Genomic DNA, 26,402 nt, shown 5'->3' on the forward strand with positions numbered 1-26,402 from the left:
CTTTCGCTTAGCATGATGTCTTGAATGTCCATCCATGTTGCGGTATTGTCAGAATTTCCTTCCTTTTTAAGGCTGAATAATATTTTGCAGAATGTATATACCACATTTTGTTTATCCATTCATCCATCAATGGAGGAAAGAGATTCTTCAGGACAGGGCTTACTGATTTTAAGAAATGGTGCAGATCATCTAGCTTGTATAGTAAATACTTTTAGGGACATGGAGATGACCTTTGGATACCAACTCTAAGCCGATAGTCAAATAGTTTTACATAGATATTTTTTGAGCTGATGAATCTTTAGAAGTAGCAAATATTCACAAAAATTGTAAGTTTATTAGGGACATTTAATCTCAGTCAAGTATTATACAACCCAGCAAAGGCTGACAGTATTAATGCAGAATATGAGGTTTGCCCAGAAAAAGTCCAGCCATTGTTTATATAACAAGAATGGTTTGCATAACATTGATGTAACCTGGCAGCCAAGAAGAGTGGACAGGAATGCACATGCATGAACAGTGACTTCACTGTACTAGTCAGTGGGGGTGGTAGACATCATTGAGTAAGCATGTGTACTGTGTGGCTGTCACATTCAAAATGACTGAGCGAGTAGAGCAACGAATCTGCATCAGTGACTCAAGGCCACAGCTGTTGGCCACTGGTGACTGGCAACATACCTGCTCATGTGTCACGTCTTGTACAGAGTTTTTTTTGTGGAACGTCAAATTACCCAGGGGACTCAGCCCTTCACAGCCCACTTGCCTTTGACTTCTGGCTTTTCCCAAAATAAAATCACCTTTGAAAGGGAAGAGATTTCAGACCATTGATGAGATTCAGGAAAATATGACGAGGCAGCTGATGGCAGTTGGAACTGTGTGAGGTCTCTAGGTGCCTACTTTGAGGTGTCACTGTCCTATGTACAGTGTTTCTTGTATCTTGTATCTCCTTCAATAAATGGCTCTGTTTTCCATGTTACGTGGCTGGATACTTTCTGGACAGACCTCATATAATGATAATGGTTTGACAGGCTACTTGCTGTAGGAGTTAACACAAGATTCCATCCCAGTGATAATCTGGATGCAGTGACCAGTACGCTGTTAGTGAGATTGTTCTTTTGTTATTAAACCAACTGCTGAGTTTAAGCCAAAGCAGAACGTAACATAGCAAAACTGAGGCCTTCCCTGCCCACTCTCACCCCGATCACTCTCCTCCCTTCCTACTCCAGCCGCCCCTACAGTGGGGTGACCGGGAGCAGTGCAGGAGAGGAGCCCCCCAGCCCCCGGGCACGGAGATGAACACTGGGCACTCAGCCCACCCAGATACGCTCAAGCTGTGTGACACTCCAAAAGTGAAGTGACCTCACCAGGCAGTGTCCTCATGTACCAAACACAAGACCAAGCTGTGTAGCATATGTTCACGCAATTCCGCACTTTCCCTGAGGTCACTGCTCTTGGAGGTGATTTGCTGTGGTTTTGGTCACAAGCTTGAATAGCCTGGTTGTAACGACAGAGTCAGAGCCCCGCTAAGTGTGAATCTCAGCGTCCTCCTTCACTGCTTGCGCCATCGTGGACAGATCACGTAACCTCATGAGCCTGTTTTCTCATCTCTACGTGGAGATAAATGTAACATCAGCCTTGAAAGATTGTGGAAAAATTCCGTGAAGTCATGGGATGTGTGTGAGACCCCTGCAGACGGTGGGTCCTCGGAAAGGTTCGATTCCTTGTCCACCAGGGCCGAGGGCCGGAAGCAGAGCTGGTGCCTCCCCAGTGCTGCCCACAATTGGTTTGTCCGTAAACACTCACTGGCTGTTGGGTAGAGACACTGCGTATGGAGAAAGCCTAGGATGTTGATTTTAAAGCTAAAATACTATTCATTTTCTTTCACTGTGTTACAGAAACTGGAAGAGAAGTTTCGGCTGAATAGAAGAGAACTGATTGCCTTTGAATTCCCAGTGTTAGTGGCCTTGGAATTTGCCCTTCATTTGCCAGAGCACGAAGTCATGCCCCATTACAGACGGCTGGTCCAGAGTTCCTAGCACAGGCCCCCGAGGAGGGCTGGAGACCGCTTCCTCTGAGCTCAGTGGCGCTGCATTCACGACAAGAAATGCAAAAATAGAACTCAACATACCGAAGTCTTTTCCTCACACTGTTTTTGTGTAGGAATCGGCACCAGAAACTTTTCAGGGAGTCTTCAGTCTGGCTAGCAGAGGTGAGCCGTGAGCTGTTCGCTGCTCCGCCAGGGGAGGGAGACCCTTGCCGAAGACACAGAGGCCCTCGGGCTCTCCACTGGCAAGAGTTCCTAGCTGTCTCCACCCCAGCCTTCCTCCCGAGCACACACAAACCTTGCAGGCGTGGTCTGCCACCTTCTCTCCAGATGAGCTCCGACTCAGAGTGTGACATTCCAGAGCAGAAAGAGGAAGACAATTTGCGAAGTTGGGGGGAAGCTTTTAAAAGATACCCTCACTGTGTCAAAAGAGCGTGCCAATCCATTTTTGTATCAGCTGTTGAAGTGCACTTCCCCCGGGGACATGTGCCTGAGTGAGTGTGGCAGTGTGTGCGTCTGAGGTGCCACGTCGGCCCTTGACCCCAGAGCCAGCGCACCCTCTCAGACCTGACCTCTACCTGGGGTCGGGAGCCAGGCTGACCTTCGGCAATCATTTCTAGATAATCCGTGGATAATGATCACTCTCTCTGTACCGGATTATCTGACATCCCCTGTCCTTAGAATATGATATTGTTTCTGTTACTTCTACTACCCACGGGACAAAAGTTCTCGGTGTCATATGGGTCTCGTAGGAAGGTGTGGAGTGTGGCACTGTACCTTCCTGCCCCCATACCTTGTGTGTATACTTAACCTTCGCACTTTCCCACTGTGGAGACCGCCGGGGTCGCACTCTGTGCTGTGTGTGCATTCCTGTGCTCTATGTTAGAGTGCATACTGAGCACATTTGTTGTGCTATATATATATATACATATATATATTAAAAAGTGTTTTATAAAAATTGAGACTAAGGTAAGACACGTGGTTAGTATTTTGAGGCTTTTGACAGCTAGGACCAACCGCATCTTGAGCTGAGTTGAGACAGTGACTCATCACTACGTATGCAGGTTGTTATTATTGCAGAATTTTAGTTGTGACTTGTACTGACTTGCTGGGACCACTTGTGCGTCACCACGCCATCACTCTGTAGCCGTAAGAGAGAAGTGCCCACTGGGGTTCACCGGACTGAAGGAAGCCTGTGACCATGTAATAAGAGAATTAAAGTATCTTTTTGTTTCTACATATATGTGTGTGTGTGTGTTTAGACACACGTCTCACTTGTCACCCCTAGCCCTGCATTACCGGTTCGTCTGCCACCATGCCCACTTCAGATTTCACACACAGACTTGAAGCTTCGCCATCGGCCCAGAGGAAGGGCGATGAGGAGCTGAGCATGTGCAGCTTTAGTGGGTGGAGCTGGAGACAGTCTGAGTCACAGGGGACAGATTCAAGGAGCTGCCAGGGAGACAGCAAACACCATCCTCGCCTCCTCCAGAGCCATCGATTAAGCTGAGTTTAGTCCTAAATATTTTGCTAACGAATTTCCTTAGTCAGATTCAGTTTAAAACAGTGATTTTGATGAATGTGATCTCTTTGGCTAAATCAACTAATATTTAAGGGGCATCTACTGTGTATGAGGCAGATTTGGGGAGAAAGCGCAAAGCACTCAAAGCCTCTCCATCACCTGAAGCCTCTGTCAGTGCAGCTCCCAGCTGAGGGCCTGGTGGGCAGAACCCTGCTGAGAAGCAGGGCCACTGAAATCTAGAAATTGCCCACAGGATTCCCTGCATTTGTCTGCCGTGAGTCTCCTGCAGGTCTCGGGGCAGCCGATGGATGACACGGGACCCTCATGCAGACATGAGGACACCCTGTGTCCTTCCTGTGTCTTAAAGTCAAGCTAACATTCTTCAGTGTGGGGCAGTTTGTTTGGTTTTGTCTTGTACTTGTTAGACTTAAGTTGTTAATCCATTGTGTTAAGAAGATTTATCTTAAATTTTACACTCTATTTTGGCCTGGGGATTTGTCAAGTGAGGAGTTTTACTGGTTTTAATTTAAGTTGGCGGAGTTGCTGCAGATGAAAGATTTTTGTCAAGAGGTTTCCTTTTGTTTGTCCATAACGTGAGCTTTCTGAGGGCAGAGAAGGCTGAGACGGGTGGGGCAGAGGGGGCGTTCCCTGCCAGAGCCCCTCAGTGAAGTGTGCACCTCGGACACTCCCCAGCCTTGGGCTGTGGCAGGGAGTGTAGAGAAGGGGGCCCCTCAGCCCTCTTGTAGAAGACCCTGAGGCTCTGCCCTTGCAACCTGCCCCCCAGCCCCCCACTCTAAGGGCAGGCTCAGCTCCTGGCAAGCTTCACTCCCCGTCAGGCCTGCCCTGAAGTCACTCCAGCCACCCCCAGGCACAGATGTCTGTGGGGGCCCCCCCGCCCAGCACACGCCCCTGGGGACAGACTAATCCTCTGCCTGACTTGTTTCCCCAGACTGTCCCGGGGGTCCCAGGGCTCCTCTCTCTTCATCAACCTCAACTGTTAAGTCAGGTAAGACTCGGGAACAACCCAAGCACAGGCTGGTGGCGCCCCCCTTGGGAGGGAACAGGGCAGTGGCTGCTCTGTCCCGAAGCAGTGGGCCCCACTATGTGCCCCTGCTTAGGAAGGGTCTGGTCCCCTCCCCAAGGGAAGCTGTCCTTGGGGCCTGAGCTTGGGCCAGCCCAGTGACTCTGAGTGTAAGCCACTACTTCCCTTTCTTTCCCCATGGTCACATCTACGTTAAAGCAGGAAACCCACCCCAATGCCGTTCCTTTTCCCCACTGGAGGAAAGGGGGGTGTGTTTTGGTTTTGATCCAGAATCACGCTACCATAGTCTGTCATCCTCACCCAGCAGGCCCATTTTGGGGTGATCCTTTACCCTACACAAATCACTTCATACCACAGACCGTGCCTTGCTGATGTGGGAACAGGACTTTGGGGGTCCTTTCCTCTCCCGGTGCTCTATCCTGTCCCCTTCCTTTCCCCCATAGCCAGTAAAACTGTTTACTGCCCCCGCTGCCGAATTCCCCCTCTCTCTCAGGCATTTCCTGTTCAGTGCTCCAGGCCAGGCCTCTCCCTCCGTGCCCTGGCTGTCTCTGTAATTCCTCAGAACCCGGAGCCTCAGGCCTCCCATCCCCCACCCTGCAGTCTGCAAATGCAGGAGAGGTGGAGGCTGGACAGCTGCACATTTGAGCTAGGAAGTCTTGTTACCTGTTATCTGTGTTATGTCCAGCTATGGCAGAAGCCCTTCAGAGAAGCGTTTGTGGGGGGAACATCCAGGGGCTCACCTCTCCCAGAGGCGGCCAGAGTTCACATCCCAAGGTCAGTGCGGCCACTTAGTTAAGGACAGCGCTGGCCAGGTCATTAGGAGGAGGACAGCAACGCCCATTAGGAGAGCCCTGAGGGCCAGAGAAGGGAGGAAACCCACCCGATGAATCTGGAGTCACATATTGTTAAACCAGCCTAAAGAGGAGGCTTCCAGCAGTGCAGCTGCAAGGCAGGATTGAGGTTAAAAGCTATAAAAGAAGAAAATGGTAGGTGATGAAAATGATAGAAGTCCCTCTTAGTGCCAAAGGAACCCAATGCTGAATGCGAGAGTGCTCCCCATGAGGGCCCCGCCCCCATCAAGAGCCCCGCCCCCTTTGAGAGCCCCACCCCCATAAAGGGCCAATTCTAAATGGATATTCTGGGAAGTCTGCAAACTCTTGGTTCAAACCAAGAATTGTGTGAACCAAGCCTGTTGAGGATGGTACTAGCTTGTATACCATCTCACAAAATGGTCAAGAATTGATGGGAAAGGTGAAGAAGTTCATGTGCCCCTTAAAAACAACAACAACAAGACTTTTCTATGTAAACCTGACCCAGAAGCAGCCCTCCTCAGGGCACTGGTGGTACGGAGGCCCCCTCCCTGCCAACTGGCCCTTCATTCCCTCGGAACCTCAGTTAGTGGGAGTCCTTTTGTGAGGGACCCCCCTGAACAGGAACTGATCATGAACAATGACCAAAAAGAAAACTCAGGGGATCCAGTGGGGAGGCTGGTGACATTTCCTGCCAGAACCACTCACTATAAATTACTATTTTTTAAACCCTGGCTTAAGAAAAAGGAAAGCGATGCCTCTTGAGGCGTATCTGAAAATCCCTGGTGAAACCTACATACTGTTTTATGAGATTCTAAGTCAGATTTAATTTTTCCTGAGGCAGCTGCCTTCTCCCATGAAACCAACTTCCATTTTTATTTGCAAAAATAAAAACAAGACACAAATGGAATAGATTACTCTCCCCTCTCCTTCCCTTTATGTATTGGGGAGAGTGGCAGCAGCGGTTTTCGAGGAAAGCCAGAGGGTGAGAGATTTTCCTGGGAAGAGCATGCAGTCAAGAGGCAGGAGGGGCCCAGGGCAGGAGGGACAAACCCCCGCAGCGGCCCTGAGGGAGCCCGGAGGCCGGGCCCACGGGAGGGTGCGGGAAAGGGAAAGGGGGGCTCCAGAGTGACAGTGTGGCCTCAGCCAGCCACTGAATGGCACTTGCCTTCGAAGGGGACCTCCCTGCCTCCCACCAGGGGGGCTCTGGAGGATCGTGAGATGATTCAATAAACACCTGAAGGAGCTCAAAAATGGAAACAATTATTACTATTACCTCCCATGACCTCAACTGATTTAGGAAGAAAATATGAACAACACCCCCTGCTTGACGGAAGAGGCCGCTGGAGCACAGATACGGCATCTAGGGCCAAACGGGGAGGGTAAAATAATGCATTTGAATTCCCTGGTCTAGGCCACCCAGGGTCACTGTGGAGGCACAGCCCTACCGGCCCTGCCTGCTGGGGGCGCCCAGATAAGGGGGTGCTGGGAGGCAGGCTGGAATCCAGCCTCAGCTTCACTCACCAAGTCATGCTATGGCATAAGCCTAGAGGAAGGGACACTTTTCGATTGCTTTGCTCAGAAGGGACCACATTGTGCTTGGCAGCTGGAGAAAGGCGTGCCTGCCCCTGAACCTGCAGAGGGGCCGGGCGGTGCAGGGGAGGGAGAGGTAGAGGTCAAGGGTAGAGGGAATGCCCGGTCCCCCCGTGAGCCCAGTGAGATGAGCCCCACCCTCCACCCCTAACCAGTCCCACAGTGCAGCCGGCTGCTAGGCAGACCCCTCACAGGACTCGTAGGCCACATGGTCTACGGCCAGGGGTGAAAGGGGTGTGAGGATTCCTTGAAAATGCTGAGAAATGAAACAGGATGAGCAGGGGCAGTCAGGAGCTACAGTCCAGAGAGGCAGCAAGACCCAACTGCCCAGGCCACTGCTGCGGAGGGGAGAGGGTGCCGGAGAGGCCAGAGCAAGGGGGTTTGAGGTGGGGGGTGGAGGGCGCAGGGACCCAGCTCTCTAACCAACTCTACCTAGTGGAGGCCTCTCGGAAGTGGGCAGGATAAGGATTTTGGAGACGCCCATGGACACCTGGGAGTCACATTCCACATTGATTTCCAGAGCCCTCTCTAGCTCCTGTCCCTCTTTGCCTCCCAAAGTCACCTTCAAGCAGGACAAACTGTTGGGGAAAGACAAAGTCACAAGGGGCCTGACACCAGCACCTTACCCTCTGAGCTTCCCACAGGAACGGGTGGCACAGGACACCTGGGTCCCATTGCTGGCCTTTCCATTGCCACAGTCTTTACATTTCCAAGACAGGGGGTTTCTTGTCAATGAACCTCCATAAGTCCAGCGGGAGTTGCACTTGGCTCCTGGATCACTTGCATGTGAAGTTTATGGCCTCACCCACCAGCCTGGTTCTAGCTGCATGGACCACACCAGCCCTGGGCTGCAGACCATGGGGTGGGAGGCTGGGAAGGGCTGAGACCACCGGTTCTTGCCCTGCAGTGGAACCCCAGACGTGGGGGAGTTTGGATATCAGGACAGAGATGATAAGAATGCATCTTTCCACAGCAAGTTGCCAAGTGTCCTAATTCCGTTTCCTGCTCCCAGGAGATTCTTAGGTTCCAGGCTATAGTTTCCTCCTGTTTTCCACGGTATTTCACTTGTTTACTCGCACGCCACCCAGCCGCAGGGAATGCCTACGGCTCCCTAGAAGGGCCGCTCCACTCCTGTCCCACTGCTGGTGGGTGCCTGCCGCTGCCCTAACCCTAATTACTCCCGAGTGCTGATTCCAGGGACTCAGTGGGGAGATTACGAGGCTCCTGTGGAGTCCAGGCTTCCTCCTGGCCACCGCCATGGAAGGAGAATTCCACACCCTGGCCAAACTGACCTGGACAGCGGTCCTTGCAGGCGGCCCTTCGAGAATCCCCAGCGTGGTGCCCGGCCAGGCAGAGGTGCCTGTTGGCTTCACCCCTGCGGCGTCCTCCCTCCCAGCGGTTTCCCACGGGCAGTGTCGGGCAGTGCCGCACGGGGTGAGCCAGGCTGCCTGGCCCACTTGCCTGGGACCCCAGTCTGGGGCAGGCGGTTCTGACAAAAGACCTAGACGGCGGGAGCCCCTGGTACTCGGCCCTACCACTGTGTCTGCGCAGGGCCTGACACCAGTCTCTCATGTCAGACGAAGGCGCCTGAACTGCCCCCCATTAGTGAGATGACTAAATCAGGCTGCCCCTGAAGAACCTGAGGTAAGTCTTTGGGAAAGGGACATGGCCTGCATGAAAGCTGGTACGACTCTGCCTTACCCATCGCCATCCTCCACAGGTGGGAAAGAGGGGCTGGTTTCTCACCCCACCCTGCACCCCCCACACCTCTCCCCAAACATCCCACCTACGCCCCCCCTCCCCTGCACGCTGAGCACCACAGGCAAACTCCGGCGTCCTTGGAGTTTGCTAGGCCGCCGCCACCCTGGAGAGGGAAGGGTCAGACAACAGAAGGAGAGGCCACGGTGGGGTGCCTTCCTGAGGAGGCAGGAGGGGTCCTCCCCGGCGAAAGGAAGGGCAGAGCCGAGCAGGGGCAGCAGCTCACACGGAGGCGTGGGAAGCGAAGCCTCAGTCTGACAGCTTCTGTTTCCCTTTTAAGTAAAGGCACAGCCCGTCTACGTGGGAGAGGGAAGGGCGCAAGCGGAGAAAGGGTTTTGAGGAGAGGGAAAGTGTCCGGAACAGTGGTGGAAACTGGGACAGTGAACCAGCCGTCTGGGATGGGTGCTTATGAAGGTAACCGCCTGTTCTGTGACTGCCTGAAGGAAGGGGACTTCTGGGGCAATCGCACGCTCCATGCTCAATTAGATATGTAGGTGCCGACAGGTGTGAAGTCACATTGCCTCCTTGCCACAATCCATTTGCTCACGCACTCAAAGTCTTTTGCCACAGAAAGCCAAGCACCCTGGAAAGCCACCCTGGATGACAGTAAGGACACCAACAGTTCACGGCCTGTTGTGTGCTGGGCACTGTGTGAAGCACCACACATACATATACAGTCCACATATGGTATACATTCATATACATATGTACATACATAGGTGGTGAATATACAAGGGGCACCCCCAAAACACAGAATTGATAAAAATTATGTATTTATTCTTACATGTTTAAACTTCTGTCACCTTCAAACTACTCTCCATTTGATGCAATAGTCCTATTGAGACACTTTTTTTCCACTGCTCCAAACAGTTTTTGAACTCATCATTTTTGATGATTTTTAGTGCTTCTGCTGTTTTTTGTTTCCCTTCTTTCACATGGGCAAAATATTTCCCTTTGAGGACTTTTTTTCATCTGGGGAAAGAAAAAAATTGCTTGGGATGAGATTGGTGAATAGGGAGGGTGGGGCATGGGGTCATGCCTTTTTTTGGTCAAAAGCTGCTGAATATTCAACCCAGTGTGGGCAGGTGCACTCGTAAATCACCCATCATGAAAGGGGCAAACGCATTGAAAGAGTTTTCAAAAACATTCACTGAGGCTGAATCAGCCTCTCACAACAACACCAGCTGGAACACTGGTACAGATGGGTTCCTAGAACACTCGCCTAGCAGGGGAAGCCTGTACTACAAGGGGCCAGCCCTCCAGAAGATAATTCCAGTTTTCTTTGGGTCCCCCCTCATATATAACTTTTCCCCATTTATTTCCATTTTAAATACAGGAGAACTGGGCCTCAGCACAGTCCCTCACCTCCAGCCCAGAACCACGTGCCCAGGCTCTGGTGACCTCAAGAGAGGCAGCCACGGACCTGCCTGAGCAAGGGAGCTGGGAAAGACCATGAGGTGGGGAGTTCAGCTTTGCCACATAATAAAATAAATTCCACACCCTAGGACAAGGTGAAATTTACTCCCTGGTGCCCCCAACCAGGCTGACCAGAGGAAACCTGAAAGTTCTTGGAGGCACCTGACAAGTGACAGTCCCCCATCCCTGACACTTTCCTTTCCCCACCCACTTTCCCCACTTTCCCCACTTTCTTGGGCATCCAGTCTCTGAAGCTGTTGAGGAGACCTCCCCACCTCAAGGGCCACCGCTGCCCAACCCACTGGCCCCTAGGAGCTGTCCCCAGTATGCCACAGGGCCAGAGCAGCACAGTGTTCTCGAAGAAGGGAAGGGACAAACCCCGCTGTCCCCCTCAGTTCCGTCACAGACACAGAGAGTGGAGGAGAGGTTACCAGGGTCTGAAGGGAGGAAGGAGTAGGAGTTACTGTTTAAGGCAGACTGAATTGCCATTTGGAATGAAAAATTCCAGAAATAGACAGTGGTGATGGCTATACAACATTGCAAATTATTGCCCCCGAACTGTATGCACTTTATAATGGCTAGGGTGGTCAATTTTAAGTTAGATTTACTTTACCACAATGAAGCAATACATAAAGGGCTGGGGAGGGTACAGAAGCTGTGGGAGGACCACGGGCCCGGGCGGGGCAGCACCCAGACTGGGAGCGGAGTGTTGGAGTCGGGACTCCTGGGTGCAGGGCGTCGTGGAACTCATGTTTCAGAGTTCTTCAGCCTCCGACCTGGTGCGTTCACATGAAGTGACCGGAATACAAGACTTCATTGTTCCCCAGCCAGTGCGATCCCAGCGCCAGCCAGTCCCTTCCCGCCGAAGGGGCTGTCCTCCCTTGACTCTCAGTTGCTGCCCGGTGACTGTGGGGTCTAGGACCCCCATGGCCAGCTGCGGCTCCATTCTCCACCTACCCCTCCTCAGGAGTGGCAGCCACAGAGACAGGGCTGTCCCCCACTCATGCTACAGGAACCATAAAATAGAAGCCCTGCAGGACGTGGAGTATTTCAAAAGGTCCTTCTGGTCTGCCTCTCTTACCTTTTCTTCTCTGTACCCGCTCTCCATTGACGTACTATTTCTGCAAATTGAATCACCTCAAATCTTAGTGGTGTAAACTGACACTTACCATTTTTCCTGAGCCCTATGGTTGAGCTTTGCAGTCTGCGGATCTCGAGGAGCTCACCTGATCTCAAGCAGGCTCATCCTGTGTCTGGTTGGCCAAGGGCGGTCTGGTCTAGGATGGCCTTGCAGGGAGGACTTAGCCCTTCTCCTTTCGGACAAGCCTGTGTGAGTCCAACAAGTCACAAGGCTGGCCCAGGCTGAGCAGTGGGAAAATGGCTGATTACATTGCAAATGGCATGGGCACCAGGAAGGGTGGGACACTGGGGCATTCTGGCAACTGATTTTCTTCCTGCTTCAGGGGAAGACCCTCTTAGGCTCACAGGACTCCTGGGCAGGATGTAAACGCCCTATGCTCCCTGTGTCCCGACTTAGTTGGTACCCTGGCTGAGCACGGAAGGCTTACCTGAAAGGAGCAGACTGGAAGGTGGCAAAACTGGAGCCCAGGCAGCCTCAGGACTGAACCTCAAGTACTGATGAGGTTCTCAGGACAAAAAGAAGGCAGTGGGTAAGACAAGAAACAATTGAACACAACGTGTGTGAGTCAGACAACTTGGTCTTAAGAATAAGAAAACTGAAGCATCACGCCGGGACGAAAACAAGGATTTACTAGAAAACGTCATCACAATGCTGCCCTGACTGGTGTGGCGCAGTGGATTGGGCATTGTCCTGCAAACCGAGAGGTTGATGGTTCGATTTCCAGTCAGAGCACGTGCCCGGATTGTGGGCCAGGTCCTTGGTTGTGGGCATGCAAGAGGCAACCCTGCTTTCTCTCCCTGCTTTCTCCCTCCCTTCCCCTCTCTCTAAAAATAAATAAAATCTTTAAAAAAATGTCATCACAAATCTGATAATGGCCACCACTGCTTGGGTATCTGACACATACTAGGCACTGTGTTAAATGCTATACATTTCATTCTGTTTTGTCTTTTAAACAGCCCTGGTATTATAGCCTCCATTTTTACCAGTAAGGAAATGAGACTCAGAGTCCAAGACCACAGAGCTGGAAAGTGTAGAGGATTTAAAATTCATTAAGCTCACGGAGTACCTTCCATGTGCAGACTTTGCGCATGGACCCCGACTTCAAGGAGCTCGCAGTGTAGGAGAGGGCAGCAGACAAAGTAGAGAGGTCATTCTGTGCAGTAGGACACTGTGCAAAGAGGGCAGAGGAGGGGCGCGCAGTCAGGTCTGTCTCGCACTGAAGACGTCAGTACATGCCTTTCCCACTGCACCGTGCTGGCTTCTCACTGGCCGTTCCTGTTAGGGTTGCCTTGGCTGCTCGTAACAGAGACTAGAAATAATAAAGGAGACCTTGATTATTTTCTCTCATTTAAAGGGGTCGGAGATGGGCAGCCTACAGCTATTACGGTGTCTCTACTGTCTCATCAGAGACCCAGGCCCCTTCCAGCTTCTGCTCCACCATTCCTAGACCACACCTTCCAACTTTAAGGTTGTCTCAAGGCCAAGATGCCTTCTCCCACTGCCTCTCTTGGGAGCTCCCTCACCTTCCTCTAGGTGCCCGGGCTCCTTACTCCCATGCCCGGTTTTTCATGCCGGTGTTCAGGACACCCTCTCTCCACCCCCAGGCGGGGATGTGGCTGCTAAGGAAGGCAGCCTTTGGTAGAAGTATGTGAACTGCTGTGAACTACCGTATTTTGCCATGGATAATGCGCTGCCATGTGCAATGCACATTCACATTTTTGGCCCAAACTTTCAGGAAAAAAATCTTTTGTTTTAATTTTTTAATATATTTTATTGATCATGCTATTATAATTGTCCCATTCTTTTCTCTCTTTTATTCCCTCCACCCTGTACCCATCCTCCCCCCAGCACTCCCTCCCCTTAGTTCATGTCCATGGGTCGTACATAGAAGTCCTTTGGCTTCTCCATTTCCCATATTATTCTTTACCTCTCCCTGTCTATTCTGTACCTACCATTTATGCTTCTTGGTCCCTGCACTCTTTCCCCAATCCCGCCTTCCCCTTCCCCACCAAAAACCCTCCACATGGTCTCCATTTCTGTGAATCTGTTCCTGTTGTAGTTGTTTGCTTAGTTCATTTTTGGTTTTGTTTTTTTAGGTTCAGTTGTTGATAGTTGTGAGTTTGTTGTCATTTTACTGCTCATATTTTTGATTTTCTAAATGTTCTGAAATTAGGTAGTGGTGATGGTTGCAGAATTCCGTGAATATACTAAAAGCCACCAAATTACATACTTTTATTGGGTGCGCTTTAAGGCATGTGAATTATATATCTCAATAAAATTATTTTTTAACTTCTTTTTATCCTCACCTGAGGACACTTTTCCATTGCTTTTTGGAGAGAGGAAGGGAGAGAGAGAAACATCAGTGTGAGCAACATCCATGTGAGAAAAGCACCGATTGGTTACCTCCCGTACACACCCAGCCTGGGGATCATTTGTGCCTGGACCAGGGGTCAGACTGGAAAGCTAGGCATGTGTCCTGACAGGGAATTGAACCCATGACCCTTTGGTTATGGGATGACACTCCAACAAATGAGCCACATGGACTAGGGTAAAGCTGTTATTTTATTTATTTAGTTAGTTATTTAAATTTCAGGCTCTGCCTCTTCTTGTAGGCTCCGGGCCTCCTTGAGTACAGGGAAAGCATCTTTTCTTTGGGTCTACACTCACATGGAAAGTCACCAACACTGCTCTCGCCAGAACAAGGGAGGTTCTGCCTCGGGCACAGCTTCCAACTCCTCTCTCTGGGATGCAGAGTCTGCCTACAGCCTCACCTCTTCGAAGATCCCAGCTTCCATGAACAGGGGGCCAGCTTCTTTAGGATGGCGGGTTGGCTGTGCTAGAGAAAAGAAAGACTAGTCCCAGTGGAGATTCAGCGTGCATGTGCTGAAGGCAGCAATGAGATGAATGAAGCAATGACTGGCATTACTCGCCAGAATGGTGAGCCAGCTGGGACAGAACCTGGGGTTCTATCTCTGACTTAGAGCCCCTTTTACTGGGCAGCTTCCCTTCATTTCCTGGGCTTTGCCTGCTCTCCCTGAGGTGCACTCAGATGAGGTGACAGGTGTGGAGACAAATGGGCGCAAAACCCTTGCCTTTGCCAGCCCTGTGGGCCTTCTCACACAGCAAGAGGGGAATAAATGACTCGAATGTTCCTCTGGGCTCAGGCAGTTATTTCAATGGGATTCCACCCTCAGCTGCCAGGAGCGAGTGAGACAGTTCCTTTGGACCCCTCCCCCGTGGGTCCTGGATGGAACTGGATGAAAGCTTACAGCCTGTTTGACTGAGGGAAGCCGCTGCCAGTCGGGCCACCAAAAACCAGCTCACAGTAGAAGCAAAGAGACCCTCATTTCACCAGAGAGCATGGGAGGTCTGCTGTCTCTGAAATGTTTCCAGGACAGAGGAATCTTTGTGCAGGCTCCAGAATGGGCTCAGCCTTCCCTGGGGTTTGCCGCCCAGTGCAGAAGATCTGGGATCAGCGTTGTGGGCAGCCAGCAACCAGTGGGTGAGCAAACTGCCCAGGGCGCTGTGAGAGGCACCCTGGGGGAGAGAGGGCGCCTAGCTCCTCTGGTTTGCTCAAAGCCCACAGCCCTGGTGGGGATGCCGGGGGCAGGGTAAGGGGCAGTAAGGTAGGCAGGCAATGCTCACAGACAGCCCATCACTTGGGGAGGGACCAGGGCAGACGGGCTGTGAAGATGACTTTGGATTCTTGGCTTAGCAGTGGTGAGCTTGGGGGGGTTTCCTGTCCTCCCATTCAGGGCATGAGAAGTCGAGGACATAATGTGTGGGAGGCACTTGCGCCCTGTCAGGAGTGTCACAGGCACCCACAGATCTTCTCTACCATCCCAGTGTTCAAATCACACCCCAGACTGGTCCAACTTACCTCCTGGCCTCTCACAAGCCGTGGCTTTGCCACTCCGTGGTCACAGCCCGATTTCCACACCTCTACCTCTGCTCGCTCATGTCCCCTGTCCACTCTCCTGGGCAGGACAGACCACCACAGGAGCTGAGTGGCAGGGCTACGTGGTCCAATGGCCACCTTCAAACCCTCCTGCCCCTTCTAACTGGCCAAGGACCTCAAGGAAGTCACTCCCTTCTGTCTGCCTTCTCCTCCTCAAGCAAGGCCAACAATTCCTCCACTGGAAGGTCCTGGTAAGGATTAAATGAGACACACAGGAGAGAAGCAGCACTTTGGGCAACACTGCAAGGCCCACAGTAAGCTCACTGCTGTCAGGGACTTCCCTCCCGGCATTTCCTCAGGCACCTGTCATGTGTGTCATGCCCTTGGAATTGACCATAAGGCCCATTTTAAAGTCTGCACATCACCTGTCCCACACAGGACTAAGGCCATCCCACAGGCAGGGTCAAGCCTTCTTTGACCGGCCAATGCGTGCCCATGGCTGATTTGTCACCTGGCTGACCTGACCTCCCCCTCCTGGAACTGGTGGGGAGGGAGGATAAGGCAGTTTAGTTGTGGGGATTCTTGGCTTCACCCTGTGTCCCCCAGTGAGGTTCTTAACCTGGAATCCACGCCCCTAGAGGTCCAACAGACTTCAGGGGATTAATAAATCCCCTCAACCGCATGCTACATTTTGTGTGTGAGAGAGACACTGTACGTTTTGGAAAAGAAATTCCTTACCTTTCACCAGATGCTCAGAAGAGCCTGCATTTTCCTTCTTGGCTTTATTTTCTTAAAAGCACAAATCCCATTATTTACAGTATTTGTTTACTGTGTCTCTAACCCTAGAAAGTCAGCTTCAGGAGCACTCGCCTTGTTCATGGTTACACCTGCAGAGCCCCAAATGGAGCCTAGCACACAGCTGGCTCTCCTCAGATTCTTTAAAATGAATGAATAAGGGAGGTACTCTGACCCAAAGGTACAGACGCTGCCCTGAAGCTGGGCTCTGGGCAAGCCCCAGCCAGCCTGCGGGGTCCCCCTTCCTCAGGGCAGGCCCAGGGCTGGCGGGCAGCTGGACTGGTTCTCCCGGAACAAGGACTCTTCGGGGAACGGGCTCAGAGTGCTCAGATCGGATCCACTTGAGAGGAACCACAGTCAGGGGCTTCTGCTCTATTGCCTATTGCTGTGTGACAATTTTCCCCAAAAGCTAGTGGCTTAAACAATTTTACTGTCTTTCATGATTTTGTGGAGAGGAATTCATGTGAGTATTGCTTGGCCGGGTGATGCTTGTGTCTCACATGGCACCAACTGACATCACTTGATGCCACTCAGCTGCTGGATGGGCTGTTCCTGAGGGTCCGGGGGTGGGGGGCTTCCCTCACAGGCGTGGTGACCTGGTGAGGCGGTCAGAGGGCCGGGCTCAGCAGGGACAGCCTCCTGGAGCGCCTGAACCCTGGTCTCTCCCACATGGCAGCCTCTCAGGAGAGTCAGACTTTCGCAAGGCTTGGAGTTCCCAGAGGCTGTTCCAGAAAACCAAGGCAGATGCAACAAGGCTGCTTTTGATGGCCTTGGAAATCACGTAGCCTCACTTCTACCACATCCTATCGTCAACAAGCAAATCACAAAGCCAGCCTAGATTCGAGAGACAGGGACAAGAGCTACACGGGGGCATGAATACAGTTAGGGTGGGGGTGGAAGTCCCCCTGGGGACAAGCCACCACAGCCTCCCTCTGTGCTGGGCAGAAGGACACAGCCTTAAGTCAAGGATGCTGGAAGGGCTGGGAGAAGCCCAAGACCCTTAAACCTCTGACTCGCTGTTCCTAGAACAGGGATCAGAGGATCAGCGACCCCCAGAAGTCTCAACCACCTGAACCTCCAGCTGATTTCACATTCTATTTCAATGCTTTGTGGCAGGCAACAGCTCAAGAAAGATACCACGTTCCAAGCATTTTTAACCACACACTGTGTTCTTACATGCGTACTGTTTCACCCATAGGTGTGACTACTTCCTTTTGGGGAGGTGTGGACCCAGTGTAGAAACGGGTCTCCTCACCTGGCACTGGGCTCCTTCAACCTTCAAACTCCCCAGCCCTCTGACCAGGCCGATCACTGGGACACCGGGCCTGCGAGCCCCACAGCATTTAGAGTGATAGTTCAGGTGGCAGCAGTGCCATTCCCAACACGGGCAGCGCAGTCTCAGCCACAGCCTAAGGGAGGCGGTGGTGGGAGGGCCTGGGCCACTCTGGGAAGGCAGCGGAGACGCAGGTTGCAGACCCTGCCCTTCAGTCAAGGGAGGGAAGGAGGTCTCCAGGGGAACAAGCCACACACGGACTCACAGATGAGAGAACTTCACATGGAAGCACTTACTGCAGAACTGACCGCCCCCTTGAAACATGGGGGCCTTCATTTCTTCTTAATGGAACTCTCTGAAGTGAACACGCTTCATTAGAAAGAACTGGGTTTGAGTCCTTGGCTGGGTCACCCTGGAAAAGTTACAAAAACTCTCTGAATCTCCTTGGTAAAAGGGAAATGTTGTCTGCCCCAGCATTGGAAAGAACCAGTGATGAGATGCATTGCAAGTTCCCAGCACAGCACTTGAAACATAACAAGTAATCAGTAACAAACTTAGGTGTTATTACTGGTTGGTAACCCCAGTACGACATCCAGCCCCCACCCTTTGCCACTCACCGGGGCCCGGTGCAGAAGACCTGCTCTGGATGGACACTGTCCGACAGAAACACCGTGTGAGCCAAATGTATAAATTAAAGTTTTGTAGTAACCTCATTAAAAAAGGTACAAACAGACAGAAAAACCTAATTTTGGTGGTACATTTTATTTTATCCTGTATATCAAAAATATTATTTCTGTATGTCATCACTGTAAAAATTAGTAAATTTTACATTCTTTTCCAAACTAAATCTTCAAAATTGGTGTGTACTTACAACACACCTGGATTTGCACCCGCCCCCACTTCAGTGCTCAGAGGCCACACGTGCCCTGGCTGTGCAGAGCAGTCTAGAGCGAGGAGTTGGGTGCCCCCCCTCACACTGACAGATGAGCGGCCTGGATGTTGGTAGAAGTCTAGGCCCATGTTTAAGATGAAAGAACTCCCTCCCCAAGGATGACAACCTTTTCCACAATACCCTCTTGCCGGGGTTAAAGAGAAGAGAGAGGCAAATTACCAATAAGTAAAAAAATAAATGGTTTATTTTTCTTGTAGCCATAGCAGATTAATAACAATACACAATCATACAGAACCTTGCCTCTCTCGGCAGAAAGCACACTCTTTATTTCTACAAATGAAAAAACAAAACACCCTGGCTTTGATTTGCAGGCAACAAGGCCTCGGGTAATCAGGATCCAGAGAGGACATGACCAAGGGGATCATTTCAGGTAACCAGGAGTGCTGGGGTAACCTGGAGATTGCCCATCCAGGGGCCCTGAGGCCCCGAGAGCTGCAGGAGGTGACAGTAATGTGGCTCCAATGCCCAGGGCCAGGCCCCGGTTTTACAGACCTCTAGGCTCACCGCCCATTCAGAGCTGAGCATGTGAGCTTGGGCATAAGAGATGGCCGTTGAAAGTTGAAGAAAAAACCCAAGAGGTAGAAGTTGAAGGAAACAGGATGAAATATGGAAGAAACACCTTATTTATACTCTGCTTCTTGCTGATGTCAAAGTAAAAACAATGGGGCTCTGGAATATGATTTTTAAAACATCAGGCAAACAAAACCAAGAGCAACAACAATAACAACAACAGCAACAAAAAACCCTGGCTAGAGAGTCTTTAAAAGAAATGCCCACAACTTTTCAAAGTGTTGGAGGTCAGTCCTGCTGGAAGCAGGGGGCTGAGCTTGTGAACGCACATGGTTCCTTCCAGACTTAGGAGTCTCCAGTCGCATGAAGGCCACTCGGAGAGACTGGTATGAGATGACATTCGGACAGGTGCCACGTGCCACACGTGGAAAACAGCTGGCCTCGGTTATACAGAGGGGGTCTTGTGGGAGCAAAAGGACAAGGAAACTTCCAAACCCAAACTTTCTATTTGATCCTCAATCTATAGGAAGTCTGACAACCCAGGCGCAGCGCGAAAGGAAACTCTCTCAGTGCAAAGATCGCTCTGAAGATCTTTACCTAAATGGCAAGCAGAGACCAGGAAAGGACAAGGAAATGCATTTGACGTATGCAAATTCCAGATATTCATTTTCTCTACACATTGGAGGAAACAGGTGGAAAGAACGGCTGCTGACTGAGCTGACCCTGCTCTTCACAGGACAGAGGATGGACCAGGCTCACTTCCTAGGTGCTGGGGGGGCCTCTCCATCCACGACGAGCCTGGGGGCGTCCAACACTCCAGGGCCTGGCCCCTGCCTGGAGAAGACTCACGAAATTCATTATCGCCTCCATCTCAAAATGACCGAAAGTGACACCTGGCAGAGTGGTAAGGTATTCAAAAAACCTACTCTGAAGAGAAGTATTTGGAGTTAGATGTTATTTTCTTAAACCTCTACTGTGGGTTCACAATCAAATAACCATTTCATGCAAACTCATTTCTTTCGATTCTCATAGAGGCAAGGTTTCGAGTTTTAATCCAATTTTTAATCAGGCCTGAAAAATACACTTCAGTGTTCAGTGATTTGCAACTTACTCTAAGATATTGGTAATCACTAGATGAGTTAAAAGCTTTAAGGAATATAAATATAAATGTGCACATACCCATATGTTAAAGGGCTGTTTCTTTTTTCACCTGCTCAAGGAGGGCATCATCAGTGCTTATGAACCCTATTCCCTCTGGTGATCATTTAGTATCAAGTTAATTGAATGGCAGGCAAAAAAAAGAAGTGTGCAGAATTTAATACAGCACAACGCAACAGAACACAGGACCACAAGAGGACCTCAGCACTCACTCTAGAGTAACGCCGTCCTTGCTGGCTCCATACCCCACCGAGTGGGAGACCTCCTGAGGAATTCGCGTGAGTGGTGAGCGAGGGCTCTAGACAAGCCAGCGTGAGAGCAAGGAAAGGACATCCCCAGGAGGCTCCCAAGATGTAAAAACATAAAACAAAACAAAAAACTCGACCACATACCGTGGGCTGCCACCACGGAGCGAAAGCAGTGTTTGGTGATGGCTGTTTAATGAGGAGGCCTGTGCACCAGCCGAGGTGAGTGGAGCCGGCCCCCTCCCAGGGGAAGTCCTGCATCTGTTTCTGCGTGACCCGGAACAGCATGGCTCTAGCAAACCTCTCAAAGAGGGAAGACACAACATCATTCTCTGCGGAGGCCCAAGGCTCTGAGAATGTTCCTGACGCAGTGAGAAGCAGTGGTCTCCCCATCCTGGCTTTCTTCTTTCTAACACATTCAGCACGGACCTCTGCAGCCTGCGGCTGTCCTCTCCAGTGGGCAGCCAGTGGCTCTCCTTTTCCTGCGGGCATCTTCAGGCACCCTTCCGCTCTGAGAACACCAGCAAGGCCTCTCCAAGTCCACCGAGCAGGAGGCTGCAAAAGCATCAGGAGGTCAGCTTTCCACTCCCTAGATCCAGGGGGCTGCCTGGCGCCCACATGCAGCAAGGTGAGGGATGCCCCCTCATTCGCCTGCTGGGGCTCTCATCCCACTTAACCAGGTCAGGCCCAGGAACTGCCCAACCTTCCAAAGCAAACCTCAGCCATGTGGAGGGAGGGGAGTTGGCTGCAAGGTGGGGTTTGATCCTTCCCTGGGGGAAGGAGGTGATGTGTCCACTCATCTGACCGGGGAGGTGACTGCCCTTCGGTTAATGCTCTCTGTGCAAATGTTGGAGGGCTTTCCACAGAGCAGCTGGTGCCTTTCGCTAAAGGGCGTTGAAGGCTCCGAAATCATGCAGGTATCTGTAACCACAGAACTAGTAAGGTGACCGTCTCTGAATCCCTTTGTTCAATTTAGACAAACTGAACATTTGAAGATGAAAATGCTAGTGGGAAATCATGAGTTTCCCACCAGAGCAGAAATAAACACGGTCAGGGGTTTGAAAACGAACAGGGAGTGGGAGAACTGAAGGCTGTGTGCAAACGAAGAGTTGACTATTTTAACACGCCTAACATGTAATACGCTCAACGGTCTGGACATTTTCTGTTTTAAACTTCGCAGACAATCTGGTGTCTGTCTGAATTCCCTGTCATTCTTCCCAAAAAGCACATCTGAGGATGTGGTGACGAATACAGGATTATGACAGAAAGGGGACCCCCCCACAACGATAAAATGCTGTTGTTCAGAAGAGCCAGGAGCCCTATTAATTCTATCCTTTTCTTCCTTCTACCCACACACAACACACATGCATTCAGGCTACGACACCCTTATTTTTCTACCATTTGTCTGGTGTCCTGAATGTATGAAACACACACAGGCTACGCGCAGCATCTTCCCAGGGATGTCACCTGTGCAGGTGACTCGGACATGCAGATAACTTGTACCATGCACCTCTTTTAGTAGAGGAATGAACTAAGTGTGAGAATATAAACACAATAAACTGGTTTAAATAATGGTACAGGTGTTTTTTACCTGTGTAATCCTGTGCATGTCACTCAGCTTCAGTTTCCTCATCTGTACCACAGGAGAGATCACATCTACCAATCTCTGTGAGGCTTAAGAGGATATACCCGAAGCAATCTACCCCTATGCTTGCCCTATAATGGACAGGTAATACAATATCACTTTCTAGTGGTCTACCCGCCCAGAGCAGCACCAGCCCTCACAGCTGGCTTCCCAACCTCTGCCCGAAGACCTCTAGTGAGAGGCAAAGGCAGCCCGTCCCACTGCTGAGCAGCGCTAGCCTTGGGATTCCAGCGAGGATCGGGGGCCTGCTCACTCGAGGGAGGCCTCAGGCACATGGCTCCTCCCAGCAGGAGGAAGCCCATTCTCTTACCAACCCAATAGCTACTTCTTACAACCTCACCTGAGAGTCCCAGTTCTGCTCTCTGGAGCAACAGAAAACAAACTCTACTCCTTCTGTCAACCCCAGAGTGGGAAAATCCCTGAACCACCAGTGTCTCCTGTCCCTGGTGACGGATACCTCTGGGTGTGGGCAGAGAGCGGTGCGGTCAAGAAGCTGGGCCCTGGGGGAGGGGGCGGGGAGGATATCCGCCCACTCAGGCCGACAACTGGGATGGGAAGGGTTGAGGCATGAGAGAAATGTATGCCTAGTGCTGAAGCTCCAAGTCAGAACGTACTTCCCTTTTCCCTACAGAAATAGCACAGCAACAGGAAGTCAGTAACATCTCTTTAACATACATTTAATTTACAATAATAATGTAGGTGAAGCTGGTGTCTACATTATGAACCAAATAAACTTCCAAAGACTTTTTTAGATCTACAATCATCGTTTACAGGGTTGTTTCTATGCAAAGCTGGGGTCCACGTTCCAAAAGACCGTATCTTGAAACACAACGCATCTGTGCCTGTGCCTTGTCTAAGTCAGGATGCAGACGCTGGAGGATTTGTTCTTGTGAAGGGGAAGCCACAGACACTTTTCCTTTCAGGCAGGTCTGCCATTCCCTTCGACAGCCCTGAAATGGTGTGTCCACCATAGACTGTTGTCCTAAACACCAGGGCAAGCGCAGAGTCGTCGTGACCTAAGGAAAGGGCTGCAGAGTTTGGGGTTTGGGAGAGTTTTACTTCTGCAAGTGTGACAGGTGGGGGGCTCCCTGTTTTCTACAGTTCCCACTAATCCTCCTTAATCACCAGGGAGAATAACAGGCCAACCGCTGGCTCTTCACCACTTCCACTCCCCCAGCTTTAGAACATGCTGAAGTGTAATAACCGTGCATTTCATCCCTTTGGCTTAGCTAGTTTCTGAAACACCAAAGCAGCTTAGTGAATGCTAAAATGAAAACAAACCTTGGTTCAGTTTACTGTTAGAAGAGCCAGGGAGGTGAGCTTTGATGTTGTTTTCCAAACAGCAGGAGAAGCTGACATGGGGTGCAGGAATCTTAATGGCATTACAACTATTTAAGTCAGAGCTTTACTGAACTGTTTGCAAATCCTGTAATCCCCATCATTCCCAAAATGAACAAACTTCATGTAACTAAGGCATAAACATCAGATTGCAGAGCATACCCAGCCAGAAATATTCATCACTTGCTTCTCTTCCAGGCGGTTATTTTCAGTGTCTCTCCAGTCCTCCTCTTTCCTCTCATCAGGAGCCAAAGGCCCCATCTCAATTTTACATTTATTTATTATTGTGGTTATTCGATGAATTCCAACCGAACACACCAGACAGAGGACAGAGACTCTATCCTTTTCCCAGCTGTATGCCCAGCACTTAATGTAGCACCCGATAAATATTTACTCAATGAACGATGTGTGGATGCGAAAAACGGCTACGTAATGAACCCGACAAGCTTGGGGCAGGGGCCAGGGGTACATGGCAAGCCTGACAAGCTCAGTGACCAAAAGCAACCATGCAGGATGCTCTGATTCCTAAATGGGCAGGTCATGGGGGTAGTCATGTCCCGAGCCTACAGTCTCCTTAGCAAAGGTCAATCTTTACCTTAAGTGAGCTCTGTCCATTATCTTATGCATCTAGGATCACACACCTTTGAAACGTCAGGGTAATTTTCTTGTCTAGACCCGCTGAAGGCACAACTGCTGGCACCAGAGCAGGAGACCACCGAACCCCTCATTGCTGTCTGGTTCCCCAGTACCACCTCTGTGTGCTGCAAATGTCCATTAACTACCCTACATCCCCCAATGGAAAAGAAGTACGTTACTCCATCTCGCTCTCTAGCTAATCCTGGAAACTTCCCTGAGTTGCTCTCTCCTGCCTCCTTAGTCTATCATCAGTTGATTTCAGGTACCTTCCTTATGTTTCTTCCTTGGATTCTAATGCATGAAAGGAACTGGAAAACTGCCATTCTCCGGAGCATTTCCTCAGTCCCCTGAGATCCTGCTTCTACGCATGTCCTCAAAATTTGGCTCAAATAAACTCTTATGAGACTTTTCTATAGGTTTGGAAGTTCTTTTGTCAACAGACGGAATTCTTATACTTGTTCTTCCTTCTCCCATCTATATTTCAAACTATTTTTGTTTTTTCCTCTTTTCCTCACCAAAATGTATTGGCCTAAAATAATGTGCCATTCTCTCGGGGATGTACTGAGTGACAGTTCATAACCTGATGAAGTACTCTTGAGAGGTAATAAGAAATAGTTATTTAGAATGCCCTTCTTAGCTTTTTAAAGACAAGGTTTCAAATTTTTAATTCAAATGGAAAACTAAAATTTCAGATGCTGTGATCCTAGATGCGTTTTGTTCCTTTTCCACCCCTAAATTCATTCGTCCTATAAATAGTCTTGGGCAGTCTCTATGCAGTCCCCTAAAATGAAAGGTAGAAGACCACTTTACTCAAAGATGATATAAGGTCATTTTCTAAAGACTCTTGGTGTTAGTGAGGTTTGTGCCAGGATAGAGTTCAAGTGATCCTCATATTGATAACCCATGATCAATGGCAGGGTCGGTTGAATGACTGGCGAGGTTAGATCGATTGCGGAATCCTGGGAACAAAGTGGTTGTGTTCTGGTCATTCCCTTCTCTCCTTGTCCCTGACCCATTCCACAGACAAGAGTGACCCTCTAGACTGAAAAGGATTCCAAGAGGAGGCACACACGACTCATTCTACTTGACAGGGACACTGCTCACGATTCGAAACTGTTCTCCTTCCTTTTGTATGTACCAAATCCTCTTTGCTGACACTTTGAAAGAGGGAATTCATATTGATACATACCATAACACTCTGTTAATTAAAAAGGAGTAATTAAACATTAATCTAGATATTGAAATTACTGGGCTTGCCCTAGATTGTTTTTATAAAATCAAAAACAAGATCATTAGCTGGATAAGAGCAGTTGCTTTTACTTAAAGATGCTAAAAGACCCAAATCAGGCACTTAAATTTATCATTTTTCCTGGGTATATATTTAGAAGGCTGGCCACTCGTTTATTCAGCAAGCACTTGGTACTTTTGGAGACACGCAGAGGTGAACAAAACACGGTTCTTCTCCTGAAGGTGCTCACGGGGTCATCCTGAGTCAGCGGAGGCGGGAGCCACAGAGCAGCCTCCACCCATTCCAGCAACTGCTGCCTGGGGAGGTGCAGGCCCAACCTAACAGCTCTTCCACACTTTCAAAAGATTGTGGAGATCTGGATTTTTATGGAAAAATCCACCTGATTTCTAAATGTTGACCAATTAAAAATTTGAAAGGCAAAACACAGGGAACAATAACTACCCAGGCAAACAAAACAGGCCCGCAGCCCTGGCCCTTTGGACTGACCTAAACTCCCACAAGACAGGGAGCAGCCCCGCCCTTGCCCAGGGGCTGAGAGCTAGTCACCCAGTCTCAGCTTAAAAAACAACCAGTCTACGGATAATGCAGACCAGCTCTGTGTAAGACAGAAAATCTGAAATACAGTCTGACACTCCTCTTCTGGTGGTTCACTTTGTGGTTGGAAAATTCTTGGAGGCTGAAAACACGCCATCCTTAAACTCAAGCGTTCTCAAAAATCAGGAAATTCCAAAGTCAAGGTTCCTTTTGCAATAATCACACATTGCTGTTGCCTTGATTTGGGTGCAAACAGCCTTGCTCTCCATTTTGTTCGGGACATTCCATCAAGTTCACAGGATGTGACACAACCCAGAGATGCGGCCTCTCACAGGCCGCTGCCGAACGCTCGGCCCTGGCGTTTCCTCCGCACGCAGCGCCCTCTCCCGCTCACTTCTCACACCCAGCTCCACATCTGGGCTGGGCTGGGTTTGGTTTTGTTTTGTTTTGTTTTAGCTCATTCAGTAATGCTGTACAAAAGGTGGGAGATGAAGATCTATTTGTAAGAAAGAAAACTACTGTCAAGAATGTAGACTATTACTTACGAAGGTTAAGACACAGAAATTTGGGGAAGAGCAGTTTCAAGAATGTACCACAATATCTTGACAGTTGAGTTTTTGGACGTCACTGCCCAACATTTGCGCCACGACTTCGAAGAAGGACAGATGAAGAGGAAGAGGAGGGGAGCGTAGGATTAGCTCCCTGCTGCTGCCGCTCAGCCCCGGCTCTGCTTATAAATCACTGTCTCACCATCAGCACCTCCTGCCCCTCCTTCTTTCCCTGCCTTCCTGGGGCCAAAGGAGCCAAATCTTCCACCCACAGCCTGGCTAAGCCTCTCCCTTCTACA

At 50.2% G+C, this 26,402-nt stretch overlaps 2 protein-coding genes across 3 annotated transcripts in view; one reads left to right on the forward strand and one right to left on the reverse strand.

The window, feature by feature from the left end:
- CABLES1 (Cdk5 and Abl enzyme substrate 1) overlaps nucleotides 1-3,278 on the forward strand; it is a 101,271-nt gene extending 97,993 nt beyond the window's left edge. For both annotated transcript variants that reach the window (XM_037134123.2, XM_037134122.2), the window contains one exon: nucleotides 1,893-3,278. In XM_037134123.2, coding sequence (XP_036990018.2) covers nucleotides 1,893-2,033 — 141 coding nt within the window. In that variant the 3' untranslated portion in view covers nucleotides 2,034-3,278. The remainder of the gene's footprint in view (nucleotides 1-1,892) is intronic.
- Nucleotides 3,279-18,106: 14,828 nt separating this feature from the next.
- Nucleotides 18,107-26,402, reverse strand: part of TMEM241 (transmembrane protein 241) — a 117,930-nt gene continuing 109,634 nt past the window's right edge. Inside the window, exon 15 of the mRNA XM_053664371.1 lies at nucleotides 18,107-20,708. Coding sequence (XP_053520346.1) covers nucleotides 20,648-20,708 — 61 coding nt within the window. The 3' untranslated portion in view covers nucleotides 18,107-20,647. The remainder of the gene's footprint in view (nucleotides 20,709-26,402) is intronic.

This window comes from Artibeus jamaicensis, unplaced genomic scaffold, assembly GCF_021234435.1.
Source record: "Artibeus jamaicensis isolate MK-2021 breed Jamaican fruit bat unplaced genomic scaffold, CSHL_Jam_final contig_354, whole genome shotgun sequence".
NCBI lineage: Eukaryota > Metazoa > Chordata > Mammalia > Chiroptera > Phyllostomidae > Artibeus > Artibeus jamaicensis.